The sequence below is a fragment of the Neodiprion fabricii genome, chromosome 3 (genome assembly GCF_021155785.1).
Source record: "Neodiprion fabricii isolate iyNeoFabr1 chromosome 3, iyNeoFabr1.1, whole genome shotgun sequence".
NCBI lineage: Eukaryota > Metazoa > Arthropoda > Insecta > Hymenoptera > Diprionidae > Neodiprion > Neodiprion fabricii.
In genome coordinates, this window is record NC_060241.1 from 33,094,863 (window position 1) to 33,114,152 (window position 19,290).

At 39.6% G+C, this 19,290-nt stretch overlaps 3 protein-coding genes across 3 annotated transcripts; 1 reads left to right on the forward strand and 2 right to left on the reverse strand.

Moving 5' to 3' along the window:
- Positions 1 to 376: 376 nt before the first annotated feature.
- On the reverse strand, positions 377 to 5,829 carry LOC124177885 (jmjC domain-containing histone demethylation protein 1-like). The gene is made up of 7 exons (XM_046560793.1): positions 5,581 to 5,829; positions 5,205 to 5,484; positions 3,982 to 4,669; positions 3,567 to 3,891; positions 3,137 to 3,452; positions 2,742 to 3,037; positions 377 to 2,527 (listed from the first exon to the last, which is right to left on the reverse strand). The coding sequence occupies exons 1-7, from the start codon at positions 5,629 to 5,631 to the stop codon at positions 1,532 to 1,534; spliced, it is 2,952 nt and encodes a 983-aa protein (XP_046416749.1). The 5' UTR covers positions 5,632 to 5,829; the 3' UTR covers positions 377 to 1,531.
- Positions 5,830 to 11,173: 5,344 nt separating this feature from the next.
- LOC124177891 (coiled-coil domain-containing protein 42 homolog) lies at positions 11,174 to 13,065 on the forward strand. The gene is made up of 4 exons (XM_046560808.1): positions 11,174 to 11,747; positions 11,887 to 12,175; positions 12,273 to 12,512; positions 12,608 to 13,065. Exons 1-4 carry the CDS (start codon positions 11,632 to 11,634, stop codon positions 12,956 to 12,958), a joined length of 996 nt encoding a protein of 331 aa, XP_046416764.1. The 5' UTR covers positions 11,174 to 11,631; the 3' UTR covers positions 12,959 to 13,065.
- Positions 13,066 to 14,128: 1,063 nt separating this feature from the next.
- On the reverse strand, positions 14,129 to 18,595 carry LOC124177889 (coiled-coil domain-containing protein 63-like). The gene is made up of 7 exons (XM_046560806.1): positions 18,435 to 18,595; positions 17,786 to 18,290; positions 16,816 to 17,150; positions 16,394 to 16,617; positions 15,577 to 15,839; positions 15,205 to 15,491; positions 14,129 to 14,866 (listed from the first exon to the last, which is right to left on the reverse strand). Exons 2-7 carry the CDS (start codon positions 18,134 to 18,136, stop codon positions 14,686 to 14,688), a joined length of 1,641 nt encoding a protein of 546 aa, XP_046416762.1. The 5' UTR covers positions 18,137 to 18,290; positions 18,435 to 18,595; the 3' UTR covers positions 14,129 to 14,685.
- Between the last annotated feature and the right edge of the window lie 695 nt (positions 18,596 to 19,290).

The window sequence follows — 19,290 nt, forward strand, 5'->3', positions numbered from 1 at the left end:
TTTCGATACTGCAACGTACTACGTGACAATTCCCTAGCATCAGTCATTTAGATACCCTAGAATCCGAAGTAAGTTAGGGAATTTTGATTGATTCTATAACTTTCAGTGACAATGGAGCTGAATGGAGTACATACACCAGCATACACCAGTAAGTATAGCGGAATCTCGATTGTTTAGCTTCCACGGAAAAATTTAAAATGCAATATTTATGACCAATCAAAATCACAATTGTGATCTATGAATTTACAGTAAAGGAAAAAAACCAATTAATAACGTAATCAATTATGATGGTTTACAATACTTTGAATACTGTACAGAGTACTGAAGTGTGACCTCTTAGATTACTTTTTTAAATCTAAATTGAACATTCATGTAGTTTTTGAAATAAAAATTATATTTGAAAACCGAGATATTGCTATGTTTTTTTATAAGTTACAGGAGTTATACAGTAAGATGTATTAGTTTTCATTAAAATAATATTTTCTTAATTAAATAATAAGTAGTCTTTTCAACGTAACGAGTACACCTTGGACAAAGAAGTACGTCTTTTATGTATATAATTTATAGTATTAGCTTTATATAGATAAACTTCATATACGGTAATTTGGAAAAACCGAATTTGGCTCACAGCCACAGAGTTTTGACTGAAAAGTTTATCTAAAGACGCGACAAAAAATAAAACGAACCAGAGAATAAATGGTTTCATCAGTGGCCGAATACTGGATCTCGACAGTAAAAGTTTGTTAGTAAATTTGAATACTTTAAATTAATAACAGACAGAAAAAAGGAGGTCCAAGAATGATTCATATCAGTATAAACGTTCTTGGCGTAATACGTTTCATGTTTCTATTATAAACAATAAATACAACGTAACTATATGTATATCACGGTTCGATACCTTAATATGTAAGTTTGAACATAAATTTTACGTTCGTTAATTACAGTCTACTGATCACACTTTGTATAAATAAATATTTGCGTATCGATTTACGGTCATATCCCGCAGTAGTTACTTAATATTTTTCACTTTTAAATCTTCATATCATTGAAATAGATTGCACGCAATAGAGGCTTTTATGGACCAAGTGTAATACCTCTCATATCAAATAACTAGCCAGCTTTTTCATAACCATACATAGCATCAACGCAATCAAGGCTCATTGGAACGTTCAACTTTCACAAATTTTTGCAGACTGGTAAATAATAATTTCCAGAAAACAAAGATATCAAGTTACTTTTTCACTGAATCAACTAAATAAAAGTACAATTAATACTTTTAATATCTCACAGCAATAAAATAGCCAAATAATACTGCGATTAAGATGCTTGGATGATTACAAAAAAGCTTATCAAGAGCAAACTTGCTGTTATTGTTAGATTGAAAAAAAATATATAAGAATTTCGCATAAAATTTTTAGTACGGATAATTTCGGATACACAAATCATGTGTGACAGTTCCTTTACTTTTCTTCAATAGAATTTCAGAAGCGTAAAATATGTTGAATATTTATGTTACGAATTACAGACACGATTACTTAATTACTTTTTCTTCAACTAGCTTAACATCAGTCACATGTAAGTTGTGTACACTTTTTGCAGCAAACTTTATGACAGCTTGCGTAGAAACGTGTGTGGTGTGTCGTAGGTCTAACCGTTTAAGCGCTTTACACCTCCCAAGGTGGTCAAGACTGGCTTCTGTTAGTAGTCTACAGTTTGATAAATTTAGAGAAACTAAATTGGACAGGGTTTGTGCTGGAGTAGTAGTCAGCTGGGCAACTCCGGCGTCTGAAACTCGTCCACAAGACGATAGATCCAGAATTTCAATATACGGTAAATGTTGCACGATATATCTAAGAGCTATGTCAGTTATATCGCAACCAGCCAATGAAAGACTTTTCAAGTGCTTTAAACGTGACGTTTTGTCTATTAAACCAGGTCTTGAGTCAGCCGGAGGACTTAAGACTTCTCTCAAACTAGAATCATTTAAGCCTGAGACGTGACCTAGGTCAAGACTAACTAACGGAGGGCACGTACAAGTCTTAAGGGCGCATATGCCCGACCAAGTACAACCTTGTAGTGATAAAACTCTAAGCTGAGGCAATCTGTCTAGGAGCCAAGCCAACTGCCTCTTAGTGACGTTCGTCCAATTTAAGTTCAAGTTTTCTGGCTGCCTTCGAGCAATGCCTGTTAAGTGGGCTGCGGTCAAGTGAGCATGAGATACGTCCATTCTTTTTCGTAAACTAGGATCTACACTGTACCTGGCCCATGTACGACAGACTAAAGCACAATTTGCTAAATCTTTCAAGCTTAGAAACCTAAATATAGCCAGCATTACTGTTTTGTCGTAAGCTAAAGTGTGCCCGTTGAAATCTGGTCCAGGTTTGGATAGTGGGGGCAGTTGCGACGGCCTTACCACAACGTGAGGCCGTTTTAACGACTTACTAGTTGATCCAGTCAACTGCATAGCTAACTGAGTGCGCAACGCTGTGCGTTGCTCACCTTCAGCCGGTTCCCGATCATTCCAGGCCTGTAATAATGAATCGGGTATTGGTTTTCAGATGTCAAGTAATGTCTAAAAACATTTTCATATTTTTGCCCATTTCCTTTAGTTATTTATTCACAGAAATGCACAGGACAAATACCTGCCTGGCAAGTATTCTGTTTTACACGCGATTTCAATCACAATCAGAGATTTATACGACATAAAAAATAATACACCTAATCGATGAGTGATAACTTACCTCGTTTGGGTCTGGCCGAGATCGTTTGCTTGGGGTAGTTGCTCGCTCAGAGTCAGTCGTAGGTGCCGATGAGGCTCCACTTGAAACAGAGATCTTGCGAGCACGCGCCTTGAAATGCCGAGGTCTGTAGTCCAAGTGTCGACCGCTTTCACAACACTGTGGACATTCCCAACTGTTTGGAAGATCTTCGCTAGCTGTGCCTCCTTGACCAGAGTCTGTCAGACAGTCCGGATGCACAATATCATAGCAAACTGTACACTCCATTAACGTTGATGGCGTCGACGGCGTCGGTTTTCCTGCAATTTTGAATAGTGAGATATTCGTTGGTCAAGACTTCGCTTGACAATCAAAGCTTTAATGATTTTGTTCTTAAATTTTATGGTTTTCCTACATACCCATAAGTGGCGCTGGTTGCTGTTTCCATCCATCTAGCTGACAGACCTTACAAGCAGCTGTAACAGGGAGCATTGGTCTTAAACACTGCCTCATAAGACATGTTTGCTTAGCCCTTCCTGTACCACCAAACTTAACCATGTCTTGGCAGTAAGCGCACTCCCCACAATCGGACCTAGTACATGCTTCACATTTTTTACACCTAGTACGCCTCCTCCGAGGAACACCTGGCTTGATCTCCTTTAGGCCATCAGACTTGTCTTGGGATTGCTGCCGTTGCAACTTTGTATAACTTTTTTTGGTTGTTCGTAGACGTTCCTGTTGAGTATGAAGACTTACATTGTGAACAAATTCCACAAAAATGGATTAGTCTATAATTGCGAGTAGTTCTAAAGTGCTTTAAAGAAACTAATGTGGTTAACAAAGACTCACTCTGTCCGCGATTGTCATAGCTGGAGGGGGTGGCAGCACTGGGTATCCTGTCACAGCTGCATCAGGATTATCATGTCTGTGTTGTTCAACAAGGCACCTAACATCGTGAATAAGTGCTACTGGATCCCGAATTAGTTCAGGAACGTTTTTCTTTGTAGATGGAAGAGAGTGCAGGTACATTACAATTGCTTTTAATCCATGCAATTCGAATGGAGTCAAGTGTATATGTTCATGTAGTTTTGTAACCGGGGATTGTTGATTTGCATCCTGTATATCTAGGTGGCTTCTGTTCAATAGCATGTGAACATATCGTTCCAACACATACCTGTAACAAAATTGAGAATTCATAAGTTATCATATAGCTTCTGACAATGACGAATGAAATGACAAAGAAAAAGGTTTCGTGTGAACCTACCAGAGCATCTCTGTGAAGAACGGGTACCGAAACTTCTGTGGAACTTTCGTATGTTCTTCGACTTGAGCAACTTTCAATTGTTTATCGATGCCGAAGCTGTGTAAAAAGTTACCCCCAAAAACGAGAGAATCTTGAGGTGTGTAAACTGCGTGAATCCATCCTGTTGGAATGAATAAGGTCATTCCTGCGGTCAAACTGATTCTTCCACATCTGTCTACCATATCGCCAAAAAATACATCAGATTGTTTCCCACTCAGTACCCACTGCTCATAAGAGGCTAAGTTCTTCTCTGTTGGAGGTATAAGCCAGAATATTTTACCACCTCGCAGTATGTGGTACCATACGCTGGTACCTCCAAAGTCGACATGGAAATCTGTGTAGCAGCCTTTCACTGACATTAGACAATACTTCTGTACTTTTGGGTACATCATATCTTCTAACAGGTTTGTTGCCTCGACCTGAGCCTCTTTCAAATGTCTCGGCCAAACAACGTCCACCCAGTCCACTTGACGAACTACTGTAGGAGATTGCACATAATTTTCTAGCCTTGTATGACTAAATTCCAGCGATATTACATTCAGCAAGCGATCTTTGTTCGGCTCCTCATAGTACCTCTGCCACTCCTTCATAGTCATGTCTTCATTTTTTTGAGTATTTACGTCCATTACATCCAAGATTCTCTTGGAACCTAAAATTGGAGTGGTGGTTAGTGCAAGGTTTAAAATAGTTCATTTGTTACATGCAACGAAAAATTGGAATTTTGAAAAAAGCTATTCAGGGAATTGCAAAATAATAATTGTACCAAGTAAATGTAAGACTTTATGATACTGTAAGAACTGACTGTGAAACTTGGCAATTTAAATTGCTACTCAAGTAACTACGTTGATAATAATCTAATAGACATTTTTGGCAGGCTGAAAAGACAATTTATAAGAATAATGCGACAGAGGTTCAATGCCTTAAAACTGGATTTATTTCAACGATATTTGAATGTAATAGATGTGTTGTCCATCCTGAGTGTGAAGTAATTGTAATTGACGAAATTATTCAACTGCGTCACTAAAATTCCATAATTGTAAAAATATCTCAAGCTATCCGAATCATCTCAAAATACTTATTTTTAAACTGTACACATCATCATAGTAGATCAACGCCATCTTTCAGGTAATTATCGAAATATAGTTCCTAACAGCTTCTCGGAGACATTTGTTGATGTTACGTACCTACGCAGGTTCTGACATCGTTTATGGAGAAATTTGGACTTGGCACACGCAAGCCTAGTCCGCTTTTTTCTTTGAATAATAATGGTATCCCAAGACCATGCTTTTGCAGGTAGCTCAGGGTTAATTCAGATCCCGTCATCTCACGAAATAATCCATTAAAATTACTCAAGTCATATCGCTCGCAGTCAATCTTTTCATCAAGCTGAAAGGTTCTCCGTCCCTCGATATCTTCATCTCCCAGTGTCCAATCATCTGTGTATAACTTTTTGGTCCTCTCGCGCTGTGATTAGGGAGAAATTGTATTATCCGAACATATGTCCCAGTCGGTAATGAATTATAACCACTGCTTATTTTTAAATGATAATTTTTTGTTTACCAATTGACGCCTTCTCGGCACGGAAGTAGATTCATCGGCCATTGTCGACATGCTGCTGGAAACGTATCACTAAAATTCACCGGCTACTCAGCGCCCCACTCACATGCTTGATCCTAATCAGTCTTTGGATAAATCTTGACAGATTACTCGTACAATTCTCACATGTCACGAGCGATAGAGCGTTTACTAATTCGACCATTTATTTGATTACACTATCGCGACATAAGGAGGGTGCCATTTTTGAGAACAAGTTAGCCAATCGTGTGAAAGAAATTTCCCTAGGAAAACCGAGGTTAGCGCAGTGGGCAAGCATTATAACATTTAATCGAATTCCAGTGTATCGATCAGTGCAGTATATCGTCTCATTCTTCACACAAGTAATTGATTTCTGAAAGCAATGTCTACAATAGTTGTGAAACGGTGCTGTAATCCTTTCCAAAGGGTTGGCCATAATTGGGTGCGACATTTGGTAAAGCCAGTGACACCAGCATTACGGAAAAAGTTTCCGGACCTAGGAGAATATGTGTGCATGGATTGTCGAATAAAATTGTACAAATGCAACACAATTACTCCATCTGATAAAAACGAGGTAATTGATATGAATCATAATTATGCGAGCGGTGACGATCTTGATTCACCTTCACCAATTAGTGAACAGAGGAGTGTGAAAATGTTTCTTGAGAATGATATCGGGCAAGAATTGTTGTGTGATATGAAAGAATTGTTTATCAACGCGAATTGTGTCGCGGACAAAATTAAATATCTCACAATGACTCCTCGTAGTTGGTCCATCAAAGAATTGGAGTTACAATTTGATTATTCATATAGAATGGCTCGTAAAGCTAAAATATTGCAAAGTGAGCGTGGATTTGGATCCTCCCCAGATCCAAGACCATCTCGCACTTTGCGATGATGTTGTCTCTCATGTAGTAGAATTTTACTGTTCTGATGAGATAAGTCGGATCCAGCCTGGTCAGAAAGATTTTGTCACTCTTCGCGATGTGGATGGTTCAAAACATCAAGTCCAAAAACAATTTGTTTTGTGTGATCTGAAGGAAGCTTACACCACGTTCAAGCAACAGCATCCGAATGATAAAATTGGTTTTACAAAATTCGCCGAACTCCGCCCAAAGCAGTGTATTTTAGCTGGACCAACAGAAACACATACAGTTTGTGTTCGCAAAATACACCAGAATGTGAAACTTATGTTGGTGGCGGTTAGCTCAATTTGTCAGATATTCAAAAGAATGTACCACGATTTGATAAAACAGATATCGTGTGACTCTCCAAATCCTTTATGCTATCTTGGTGATTGTAGTAGTTGTCCAAGTTTTGATATGGTTACATATGAAATGGAAAGTTTATTCGACGATAATTTCGTAAAAAAGTATCAGCTACAAACGGTGGACTCACACGGATCGATCTGTTTCAGAAACGATCGCGCAAGAAACAGAAACGTTCCTCGAGACATTAAGGGAACAGACGATAGCCCTCAAGAAACATGATTTCATCGCTAAACAGCAAAGTGCATATTTGAAAGACAGAAACAGTCGTCTACAACCAGGGGAGTTCTTAGTTTTGGGTGACTTTGCTGAAAACTATGCATTTGTTGTTCAAGATGAAATTCAAAGCTTCCACTGGAATAACAATCAAGCTACCATCCATCCTTTTGTTGTGTATTATGTTGAAAATGAGGACTTAAAGCATAAGAGCTTCGTTATTATCTTAGAAAATGTACAACATAATACAGTCGCGGTCCATGTGTTTCAGAAGAAACTAATCAGTAGGCTTTTTGAGTTCTTCGGTAGTGAAGTTATCAAGGAAATGATTTATTTTACTGACGGTGCTAGTGCACAATATAAAAATAAAAGTAACTTCATTAATTTGACTCATCATTTTGACGACTTTAATGTCGAGGCTGAATGGCATTTCTTTGCAACGTCACATGGAAAAAGTCTGTGTGATGGCATTGGTGGAACTGTGAAAAGATTTGCTGCACGTGCAAGCCTACAGCGGCCCAATGAAAATCATATTTTGACTCCAAGGCAATTATTCGAATGGAGTGTGAGTGCATTGAAAAATATCACATTTGACTTCTGCAGCAACAACGAACATGAAGAACATGAAAAATTATTGAAGCCGCGATTGAACCAAGCAATAACGGTCGAAGGCACTCGACGATTCCATTAATTTTTACCTCTGTCAATAAAAACTGTAGAATGTAGGGTTTACTCTTCCTCTGATGAGTCATTCACCCGTAAATCTATGCGCTAAGATAGCCGTGTAAGTTATGACGAAAACTTTTGCTCACATTTCTAAGTTTAATGCTCAGTTTGATCAAAGATTAATAGATTGTATCCATAGAATAAGCGATTTATTTGTATAAAATATATAATTGTAAGTGCGTTCATTTCGCAGCTTCCACATATCTTCGGGGGTGATTATAAGTACTAAAATAAGTAGCAAGTTATGTAAATATTATCATTTGTGTGCACTCTCATGGTGTGTAACCGTTATTTTGAATCTCCGTAATAAAAAAACGGTGAAAAACACATTCTTGAAACTTCACTTATCGCTTTGAGCAGGCCTTGTGAAGGTACAGTATTTTTTTCAGATTCTTCAATCATGTCCTACATCGTGAAAATGACTCTAAAATAACGCTGCGACGCCACCGCGGGGCAGCGGTGGACGGTAACCGAAGAAAAACACCCCTCTGGAATTAATTCACAGGTAGTAGTACAGTTCAAGGAACATGTCAGAATTTAAAAAAAATTTTTTGGTCATCTCAGTCGCTGTTTTAAAAATCTTTGAAAAATTAATTGTTAAATAAACAATTGATAACAACTTTTTTTTACCATTTCGTATTTTTTTTAAATTCTATGGAGCTTTCCGCGTAATTTGAAAAAAAAAAAAAAATTTACCCAATTTTTTGCCGAAGTTATGAATTCTTGAAAAAAATGGGAGTCTAATTTGTTACTGTTAATAAAAAATCGAATTTTGCATTATGAGATTCGCGCTTTGGCACAAAAATCTAACTCCCCCTACACAATCCACATGCCAAATTAAAAAAATATCTGAGAGATTAAGATCCAGTTGGCGCCATTTTTTAAGTCGCTGTACAGGATTGGCACGATTAAAGGAATGAGAGCTCTGATGGCTCCGAAATGAGCTTCTTTACATAGAAATTTTACGTGCCTGTGATCAACGTAGCCTTTGTTTCTCGTATCATTTGCGTCGCTAGTCATTTGCACGTGAAATTTGCCTCGTGTTATTTTTCGTTATGTTTTACCGGGCACGAGTGGGCGCGGTGGTACTTCTAGTACTCTGCACTTTACCGACCCGTTTTATAAGATCCCAATGTAATATCGCGTCGACATAGAATACTGAAATTTCACCTCTTTTTACACCTAACATTAAGTCCAATAGTTTTCCGACAGCTTTATTCAATACGTCTTTCTCGAGAACTAATTCAGACAATGCAATGTAAATTCGAATGAAAATAAGTTCACTGCTCCATCATCAGCTGTAAATGTCCCGATTAGAAAATATAGACGCTTATATGACACATAGCTCGATAAGATACGCTTATTGCGTTCCTCGATCACTGTGATAATTATCAACTCAAATTTTGAGACGACGTCTTATTGTTAGATGTAAAATTTCACGTGCATTCGATGACAATAAAGTACCATTTAACATGTAATAGGAGAGTATATCAATACTAAATAATACAGCAATTATTTTGTTTAAAAATTGTTTTATTTCTACAGAAAGTTCAACAACCGTAATTTGATCGGTGATGAATGAATGGCAACCATGCACCTGGGTATAAAAATAGTTTTAAATTTACTTTTAATTCAGTCAACTAATACAGTGCTGATGCATGGAATCTCTGGATGAAAGGGGTTGAACTCCTCCGATGCAAATCCTACTACTAGACAATCCGTTTGCTCGTGTTCCCTGATGTAGTTGATTATATCTTCAAGAGTCTTGCTGAGGGGCATTCGATTGACCGCAGCCTCGCGACGAAGCTGCCAGTTAATCTGCAGCTGAAAGTACCGGCCGTTCATGCGAGCAATCACCTTGTTTCTTCTTCTTCGTCTTCTCCTTTTATTGGTTTTTTCTTTCCTAGTCATCATTTTCGACTAGGAATAAATATGCGAGCCGAGACTTCCGAAAATGCGTGAATCAAACGTTATTAAAAAATTACAATCCTCGACTGCCTATCGTGATGTATTATAGAAACGAAAAATGATCCTATAAACGCTCTGTTCGTTACTGATCGTGAAATTGTTCCAGGCTGTTGCGCTGACTGAATTAAGCGCTGCAATACGCCTCTTGGATATCATGGCGAAACGACGGCAACGCTATCTGTCGGTTAACGGCGGCAACTCGAGGACGTTGTTTTAAATTATTGTTTTATTCAGTGCAATATGAAATTAAAAGTGATATTATGAGCCACACTATCGTCAAATGTGGATTTCAGAATATCCACGCAGAATTTTTTCGCGGAAAATCTGTGTCGAAAGGTAAGTAAATGCACGAAACATATGAGATATTCTTTCAAATTCATTGTAATTTTTACTACGTACTTAATTTTAAGATTATCGTATTACTAACAATACGATGATCAATTAATTAAAAATTTATAGGGTATAAACTATTCCAAAGCCATCATGTTCAGTAGGTCGTCGAAATTGATGATGAAGCTAGTGGAGAACGAATCGTCCGTGAGAAAGTAATACCACGGACGAGAGTACATAATCCGCCGTACGAAGTGAAATTAGAGGTATGTATTAATTATGAGATAAATGAATAGTTCAAAAATAATGTAAAAAAATATATTTTCAGGAACTTTGCATCTATACATGCAAAACAGAAATGGAAAATGGAGTGTTCTCATTCGACTGCCATGGCTTGTTATCTGGTGTACTATAAAAATAAAACATTACAGAAAATCTGACGTTTGTATATTTTCAATACGTTAATTCCTTGTATCAAATTGTTATAATATTACTTACATTCTTCTGACAGCTTTTATCCACTCATTTCTCGTGCTAATTTCCCAATTTCGTCTCGGAAACGAATAAAAAGTAAACTCTGGATTTTTCGATTGGGTATTTTTGCAATCCACAACACAACAGTACCTCGTGCCACACATTTTTTGTTTATTTCGGAGAGCACTTTTTAATTGAATTAATACATAAACCGCACAGCTGACCGCACTCGCACGTCCACGTGTTCTCTGAATCTGCATTATCCCCGCTACCGGATTCTTGATACGATTACATTTGTAGAAGTATAGCTTCTATGCGACTGTAGCTCACACCATACTATAAACGAGCTTTATCATTGTTATCTCGGTTTTTTTTTTTACAGGATATAGGAGCGTACATTATTGTCATCGATGAATCATGATTCACCTAGCGATAATATCAGACAGTGAGAAAGTTAGACGTCTGGCGAAACTCGAGAGTAATTACGTTCTACGACGTAATATATGTATACAACAATAAGTATGTATAATTACGGTTTGCACAAGACTTACACCGTCAAGAAACTCTGTACGGTCTCGCATCGTATAGAGCAAAAGTATAACATAAAAAATCCGTATGGTTTTTCCAAAAACTTAAAATTGTCAAGTATTTTCGACGTGTCTGGTTTTTGAAATACTCGTACATCGATTTACCTTTTGTCAATTAAGAATGTATTCCCTTTACTATCGGAATATATTCATGATGATAAGACTTTTTTCTGTATTCAGACTGATTCTAAGAATGGGTGTCCCGCCAAACTTGTGTAACAAAAATACCCAGCTGCTCCTGAAATATGTTTTTTATTATACACAGATGGCGCTAGAGCTGCGAAGGCGCGAGCTTGCCTCGTTTAAATAGTTTGATCGATAAACACGCTATGCAGCAGTGTCAAAGAAGGTATTTTTACCGTGACACGTGCCCTTTACAGTGTTTGGTTACTGAATTTATTTATGATTTTGATCGTATTTATCCTCTACTCTCATAAGAAATACCTGCTGTATACATCTGGTAAAATATGGCGCCACATGTGAAAAATTCAAAGAATCTCATTCATCGTGCGCAAATCACTACCGACCCGCAGAAAGCTATAGCGGAATATTTCATATCCAAAGCAGAAGGCAGGAATATAAAGTAAAGTATTTGGTATTTTACATTAAATAAAAATTGGTCTAAATACTAATTTGATCGAATTACTCACCGTCATCCTGACAATAACGATGTTTGCCGAAGTCTTGAATAACGAGAGTATATTTTGGCTTGAAAATTTCAGAAAATTGTCAGAATGGGACGTTGCTCGAATAAGTCCGGCAGCCGAATTGGTGAAGGCACGTCGCGAATTAGACCTAGCCGAGAATCAACTAACAGAGAAACAGCAGGAGCAGATTGAGAAAAGAAAAGAAATGGATAAGCACTGGGCAGAATTGAGGCGAAAGGAGCTTATTTTTCGTCAGTCGTTTCAAAAGTTTAATAAATTTGCCAAGGAGAATCAAGAAAAACGAGAAAGGGCCGAACACAAAATTGCCGAGGAACTTTTACTGCAAAACAAACGACGAGAAGAGGTAAAAGTATAAATAATCGCAACGACTGGATGTACTCCCTGTTTTCCATCACTTGTACAATTACTATCGAAAATATTAACACCAGTAACAAATTTAGATAAGGGAGATGGAAGCGAAGTTGAACGACATGAAAGAAATAAAAAAAAGCATGGAGAAACACGTGGCAGATTACGGTATGTATCAAGAATATTTGGAGAGAGTGATCTCTGAGACAGGGCAATTTCAATCTATATCCGAAATTCTGACGCGATACGAATGCTTAACCGAGGCTAGAAAAGAACTTTCCGAACGACAGGATGAAAATCTTCAAGCACTGGAGGACGCAAGCACAGAAATGGTACTGAAATCTCCCAGGATTGTATAACAGCCTTGCAGTATTTGTTGAATCGAAAAACCGATTTCGCTACCTATTTTCTATTCTACTTTCTACAGGTTCGTCTGACGGACGACAAGGCTCAAAAGTTAATAAATTTGAACAACAGATTGGCGGATCTACAGGGCAGATACGACAAAGCGAAAGTGAACGCTTTGCGTTGGGAAACTGCGGTACAGAGAATCAAGGAAACGACTGCAGCGAAGCATCTCGAATTGACTCAAGTTCGAGCATGTTGCTGGAATGTTTATCAGCAGATTTGCAGGCGCAAGGGGATTCCCGTAGAAGTGGATCGCGATGACGTTGAACGCCAATTGGTACACATCAAACGAACTATTCTGGAACTGAAACGGATCGTTCGCGTAGCTCGAAGGAAGGCACAAACAGAAGCAAAGTCAAAGGATGCTTGAGCTTAACTCGCAAGTTATAGGGTAGCATCCCGCTACGCTTCAAACTACGCGCTGGAAAGCTTAATGAAACTTAAAAATTTTCCCTTTTGCTTTGACCTTAAGGGGGGGGGGGGGGGGGGGGGGGGGGGCAACTTGGACAGTCTAAAATCATTCCTGTTTGTTGTTGTTTTTTTTTTTTTAATAATATTAGAACACTTAAAACAAATTGAGTTCGAATGCATTGTTATTTATAGTTTTAAGAACATTTCAGAATATTTGCATTGAAATTAATAACGAAATGACGGCATATAAGTAACATGATCTTGAAACTATAAGAAATAAAGCTCTCAAAATCAAATTACTGTAAGTATTTTCATTTTCTTTAAAAAAAAAAACAACTCCCAAAACTAGGTATAATTTTAGACCGTCCAAGCTGTACCCCCCCTTAAGTGCTCCGCGTTACGAAAACCGCACACTGATTATGTATCATGTCTGCATGATGATTCCGTAATAAATTGCGATTCTCACAAATTATGAGAGTTGACTATTATTAATCATTGATTAACCGACTGTTTTCATTCCTTATTTTATATTCAAATGCAACCAATGAGTGTACGTGGCGATTATTAAATAAATTATTTAAAAATATATATTTACTGTCATATATATTGTAACGGGTGCGGTTTATCTTGGGCCACAGCCTATGTGATAAACCCGTTATTAGTGTGTTCTTTGTCAAATTTAATAGATTTATAAGCAACCCCTTCCCATGGGCAAAAGCTGGATCAGCTTATCAGACCCAAAAACCCTTGATAGTCGAACTATACGGACTTAGGTATCATCAAGGCCGCCTAGGAATGTGAACAAGCACCTCCGCCGTTGCTCCCTTCAGTAAGACAAAGGCTTGTAGGCCGTTGCTTCAACTGGAGACAAGTGAAAGAAGCGTATGTCACCTAATCGAAGATACGGGTTTCCCAGTACTCCCTTCTAATCGCGATCTCGGAGTAAAGAGAGTCGCCTGCCTATATTTTGTTATGGGTTATTGACCCAAAACACTGCTAACCTTTCAGACCAGGGAAATCCTTGGCTGACTGTTGGTTTTATTTCCCTCCCTTTTTCAAGATAAAGTTATATATTCGAGGAATGCGTTGACAGCGAGACAGACGAGTGTATGTTTAACTGTAACACATGTTTAATAGCGATTAATCCAAATACAATGGTACAAATGGTGGATAATCCAAATACTGTCGGTGTGGATGCGACTTTGAACAACTGCCCGTTACAATATATATATAAACAGTATATGCGATCCTGTTATATCACATTCCAAGTTTCTAGAAACATGAGGTTGAAAAAATGTACGCGCCTGTTTCAGTTTCGAGAAAAATATAAATACAAACGTACATTTACGTGACACATGTATGACTAGCCTTACTTGACTAGCGTGCGTGATAAAAGTCATAAGTATTAACCTGACCTGAATTTTCGCATGTATTGATCGTGCAAAACTGTGTCGCAGAGTGTAAAGACAAAGTAACTTGTCAAGTTCTTGTTAAAATAAAGAGTGGGTATTAAAAAACAATAGCCACAGCAAGAATTGAAAAAAAGAAATATACTTCTCAGAAAAGTCCAAGGTTCGTACATCGTACACCGAATCATGATTGAGTGCGGGTATTATCATCGTTGCATTAATTTACTTGCTAGTTTTACTCGAAGAACATTAAAAATTCTTGTCAGCTTTCGTATAACTACTGGTAACGCCTTTGCATAATCTTTCTTGCTGCTGGTAGATGACATCCGGACACATTGTGCAAAAGTTCGCTGAAATCATCCTCCAAACGTTGTTGGAGTTTTACGGTCGCTTCTTGCCTCGTTAGCGGTGCGTCAAGACCTTCCGAAACGTTCTGTAATTCCTCCTTCTCCACGCACCTGCATTTTTTTTTTTTTTAATATACTGAGCGTAATAACAGCATATAATAATGCCGAAAAATCTCTGTTAGTTTAAGGTAATACCCGGTTGGGTATTAACTGATTGGCTTGTTTTTACATCTTAGAAAGAATTGCGCTGCGGCTGGAAAATCTCTGTGACAATTGACGGACTTACAGATATTTATTCTACCGTCTGCGGCATTGTTTGATCACAGCATCGAGTCTTAAAAATAATTCGCGTAAAGAATTAAAGAATTCGGAATAAAGCTGTCAGTCGACTGAGAAGAGGATGGAGGACGGAAGGAATGAATCGATTGCGGGTGTCGTTTTCAACTCACAGAGCACAAGGTTGCGTTGGAGCGATTTGGGATAGGACGGGAACTTTTAGCCGAGGTTTTTTCGATTCGTCAAGTCGACTCGGGGCCTTCCTTGCCTTGTCGGCCCAGTGAACTTGGTTGAAAAGGTCGGTGATCCGTTTCTCGATGATCCCGAGATAGAGCATAACGTTATTCGTCGTCACGTGAGAATTGTCGCCGAGGAGTTCGAGGATGGGCGAATTGTCGCACCTGACCGCGCGGAACAGCGACTCGATTCCACGGAGTAGTTTCTCGATCACGTCGTTGCACTGATTCGGAAAAAAAGGGACTTGGTCAGATGAGAAGTTTTTTTAAGAACGCGTTACACCGTCTTTTTCAGATCGGATCACCCACCTCGGCCAAACTCTTCTCGGCGGTGGCTGCGACGGAAGTCTGTTCCTCCAGCTGCTTCGCTATCCTGTCGAGGGTTTGCGCCTGCTGTTCACTTCTGTGTGTGTTGAGGGCTCGTGCCTCGTCAATGGCGACTCGCAGCTGACCCACCCTTGCCTGAAGACCCTCCAGTTCGTCATTCAATTCGTTCACGTAGCTGAAGAGGGCGAAGTTTTCCTCCTCTTGTTTGACGAAGTGCGTCATCAGCCTGTCGATCTCTTGCTCCCCTGGAATCGAATCGATCTCTCAGAAAACCGGTTACCCGTCGAGTAACTTTTTTTTCAACCTTAAAACAAAGCGTGTGTAAGAGTTTCGAGGAGGCTTGATACCCGAGTGAAATCTGCGGATCCATCGACCAATGGTTAAAAAGTTTTGATCTCTGGAAAAAATGATTGATTGTAGGAAAAAAAAGCAAGCTGCGATAAAGAAACCTACGAAAACACTGCTTTCACTCCATTTAGCTACCTTAAATGACGTGAAAAAGAAATCCTCCTTTCCCCACGTCAGAATTAATCCGACAGTATAAATCAAGCACGTCGATTAGTATGGATTCTATAAGCATGCTCTTCAAAAGTCGAGCGTCCAATTAATCGCTGCATATTTATACCGTGGCTCATTCGTATGTGGATACGGGATCAGGATCAGTAACGGTAACGTGCAAATTGCACCTGCAGAACTGATTGCCATTTAATTCGTCTCGCGTTTAACTTTGACGAGTGTAAATAACGATGTGTAGAAAAACAATTATAAATAGCGATGATTTTAATTATCGAACATTCACCAGTGAATTGCTTGATCAGTTCAAGGATGTGAGTGTAATCGGCGACTTTCTTCTGCATTTCATCGTGTCTGTTCTGCCGTTTCGCGTCCTTTTTTGTGTTCAAATCACCGGTGTCACGGTATTGGCCTTTCACCCCCAGAAATTCCTGCAGCTTCCATTCGTTGTCGAGCGTTCTCTGGAGCTCGCACATCTCCGAGGTGTGGGATTTGAGGTCCCTCGCACCCCTGCGGGTGAAAAAAAGCGGCGTTAATTCAGTTGACACTGCAATTTCGCAGACCCGCGGTTCCAATTGAGAGCCAGGTTCTATACTTCGACACTAAGGCGCATGGTTAAACAATTATTAAGAATGAATTGCTTTTTTCCCCCGGATATTCATCGTAAAATGAATCGCAGTCGATAGTTGGGTAGAAAGTGCGTCTTACCTCTCGCGCAGCGCGTGCAATTTGTTCAATTCTTCGTCCCTCATATTGAAGGTAACGGTTGCCTGCTCTATAAGATCGTTGATTACTTGTTTTCCAGTGTTTAACTGGCCAATTAGCTTTAGCCAAAGCACGTTGAATTGCTGCCTCTCGGTCAGAAGCGAGGTGATATCTTCTCTAAATCTCTTGTTATCCGTAACGATCATGTTGAACCTCTTCGTCGCTACTTCTAAACGGTTCTCCAGGATGTTTACCATTCGGTTACGCTTTACCGCCAGCTCTTTCGACTGGCTATCCGTTTGCACGATCATCTTCATTCGCGTCACTTCTCGCGAGACCTTCGGTTCAGTTAGATAGTAAAATATTTACCTGTTGCGATAGCTGTAGAATCGGAAGAATTGAATCGGGTCTCAAGTTTCTTCGATATTATCGCGCGATAAGTTTTATTCTATCGTTACATCGCCTTTCCGAAAGGGTTCCGAAGCGTAATAAGTCACGGGTAAAAACGACCGATAAATCGCGTCGAGTTTATCTTAGGAGGTCTGCTGATGATTAACATTATTTCGGTCGCTTCCCACGAACTGAGCAAGTCAATCTAGGAAAAGCCGGTTTAAATATAAATGCCGAAAAGGAAACGGGCTTACATTAACCACCCACCGTAGCCAGCGTAACCCTCTGCAGCGTTTGGTAAAGAAACCGGAAATCTAGTGTCGTGTGAAAGGCTAAAAGAACTGTAAGGCGGCCCACGTGTCACCAACGAGTAACAGCTTAATTGCGGTATGTGCTTTTTTGACAATACTTCACCGAGCGACGTCAAAAACTAGCTACGCCCGATACTCTACATCTTCCTGTTCTCCAGGAACCGTATTCCTCGAGTCTTCGAAGCCCCCATTAAACTCCCGAGAAAAGACACGCCAGCAATTCTCGAAGAGGAGATTTTATTCCTCGTCCAATTAAAGCCCCGGGTTCTCACCTTGAGTATCTGTTCCTCGAGTTCGGTTATTTGCTGCCTTTCGTTATCGATGGTTTCTTTATATTTCGTACGAGTGGCGAGCAGACACTTGAGTTTCTCTCCCATGGCTTCGTCTTTCTTGCTGTTGGCGCCCGAAGTCGCGGTTTTGATACCGAGCATCAGCTCCGCCTTTTCAAACTCGAGTTGATTTATCATATTCTCCTGATTCCTCAGCTGCAGCCTCGCATCCTCCGCGTAAGTTGCCCTATCGTTTTCCATTATTCTATACTGCCGTTTCAACCTGGACAGTTCAGTTTCGGCAAGAACCTCCAGCTCCACCTCCTCTTGCACAGGTTGCGACCTGAACGCCATCGTGATTTCTTTTTATCGCTATTTCTTGTCGGAACGGAACGAATTCAGTTCTTGGATCTTGAACGGGGAGAGGCGACGATCGAGAGTAGATTTTTCACGAACAATCAAGATCACCCGACTCCCCGAGTTTCTTAGTTATCCTTTTGTTTCCACACTAAAAAACAGAGTTCGAAATCAGTATAGCAGGTAGTAGAAAGTTTCCCCGATTTTGTTTGCTCTTCTGACTCGAGAGATCAACGTTGTACGAAAGGTGACGTAAACGCATCCCAATCAGAGTGTAACCAATACTCGGACATACTTAAAATGAAACTTGAAACTCGACTGGAAGTATCCTTCGCGAAGTTATATCAGTTCTCGCAACGTAGAATATCTCGAATTGTGTCCGTCAAGGCCGCGCCCTGACAAGTCGTCGCAACGGAGCGAGATTAACACCGATGGATTAACTCTTTTTAAAAATAACCCCCCATAGGCGATATAAGAGAAATCAATTTGCCGAAAGTGCGCTCGGCTCGGAGGGTTTTTTCTTATTCCATTCCGTGACGATGATTACCGATTGCTTCGCAACCGACTGCAGATGCAAAAAAATGTGTCTGTTCTTGGTGCAGTTTAAATGTCTTCCCGGGACCGTTCCGGAGCAGCCTGCGTCTCAACTATCCGGTCACGTTTGTTTGCAGTTTTGACAGCTGTCACTGGTCTCTTTACTTTTTCTTCTTCTTCTTTTCTGCCTGCACTGCCTGTCTGCCGTTGCCAAGCGTCGATGTTACCCGCTACTTGTGTCGCTGTATCGTGTTACCTGGGCAACGAGCAGCTAAGCATATGTTTGTCTATCGCACACCGTGTCATAGGTATTATTTTGAAAGCTACTAGACCACGTCCCTCGCCTGCTGTGAGAAGATGGCTCAAAACGAGTGAATCGCACACTCTACGTGCGTTGTAACAACCACCTCAGGTCTGTTCGCAAGTGTTTGACGTGTAAAGAATCGTGTCGCCGCGAATAACGTAAAAGGTTGACACATTTTTACACAATAAGTTCGCGGCACATTTTCTCACATAAAATTGCATACGTTGTTTTTACAACGTAAACCGGCCAACAACTCGCGGTGTCGAAAGATCAAATTCAACGGTGAAAACATCCAGCGCAGGTTTGCTCATTA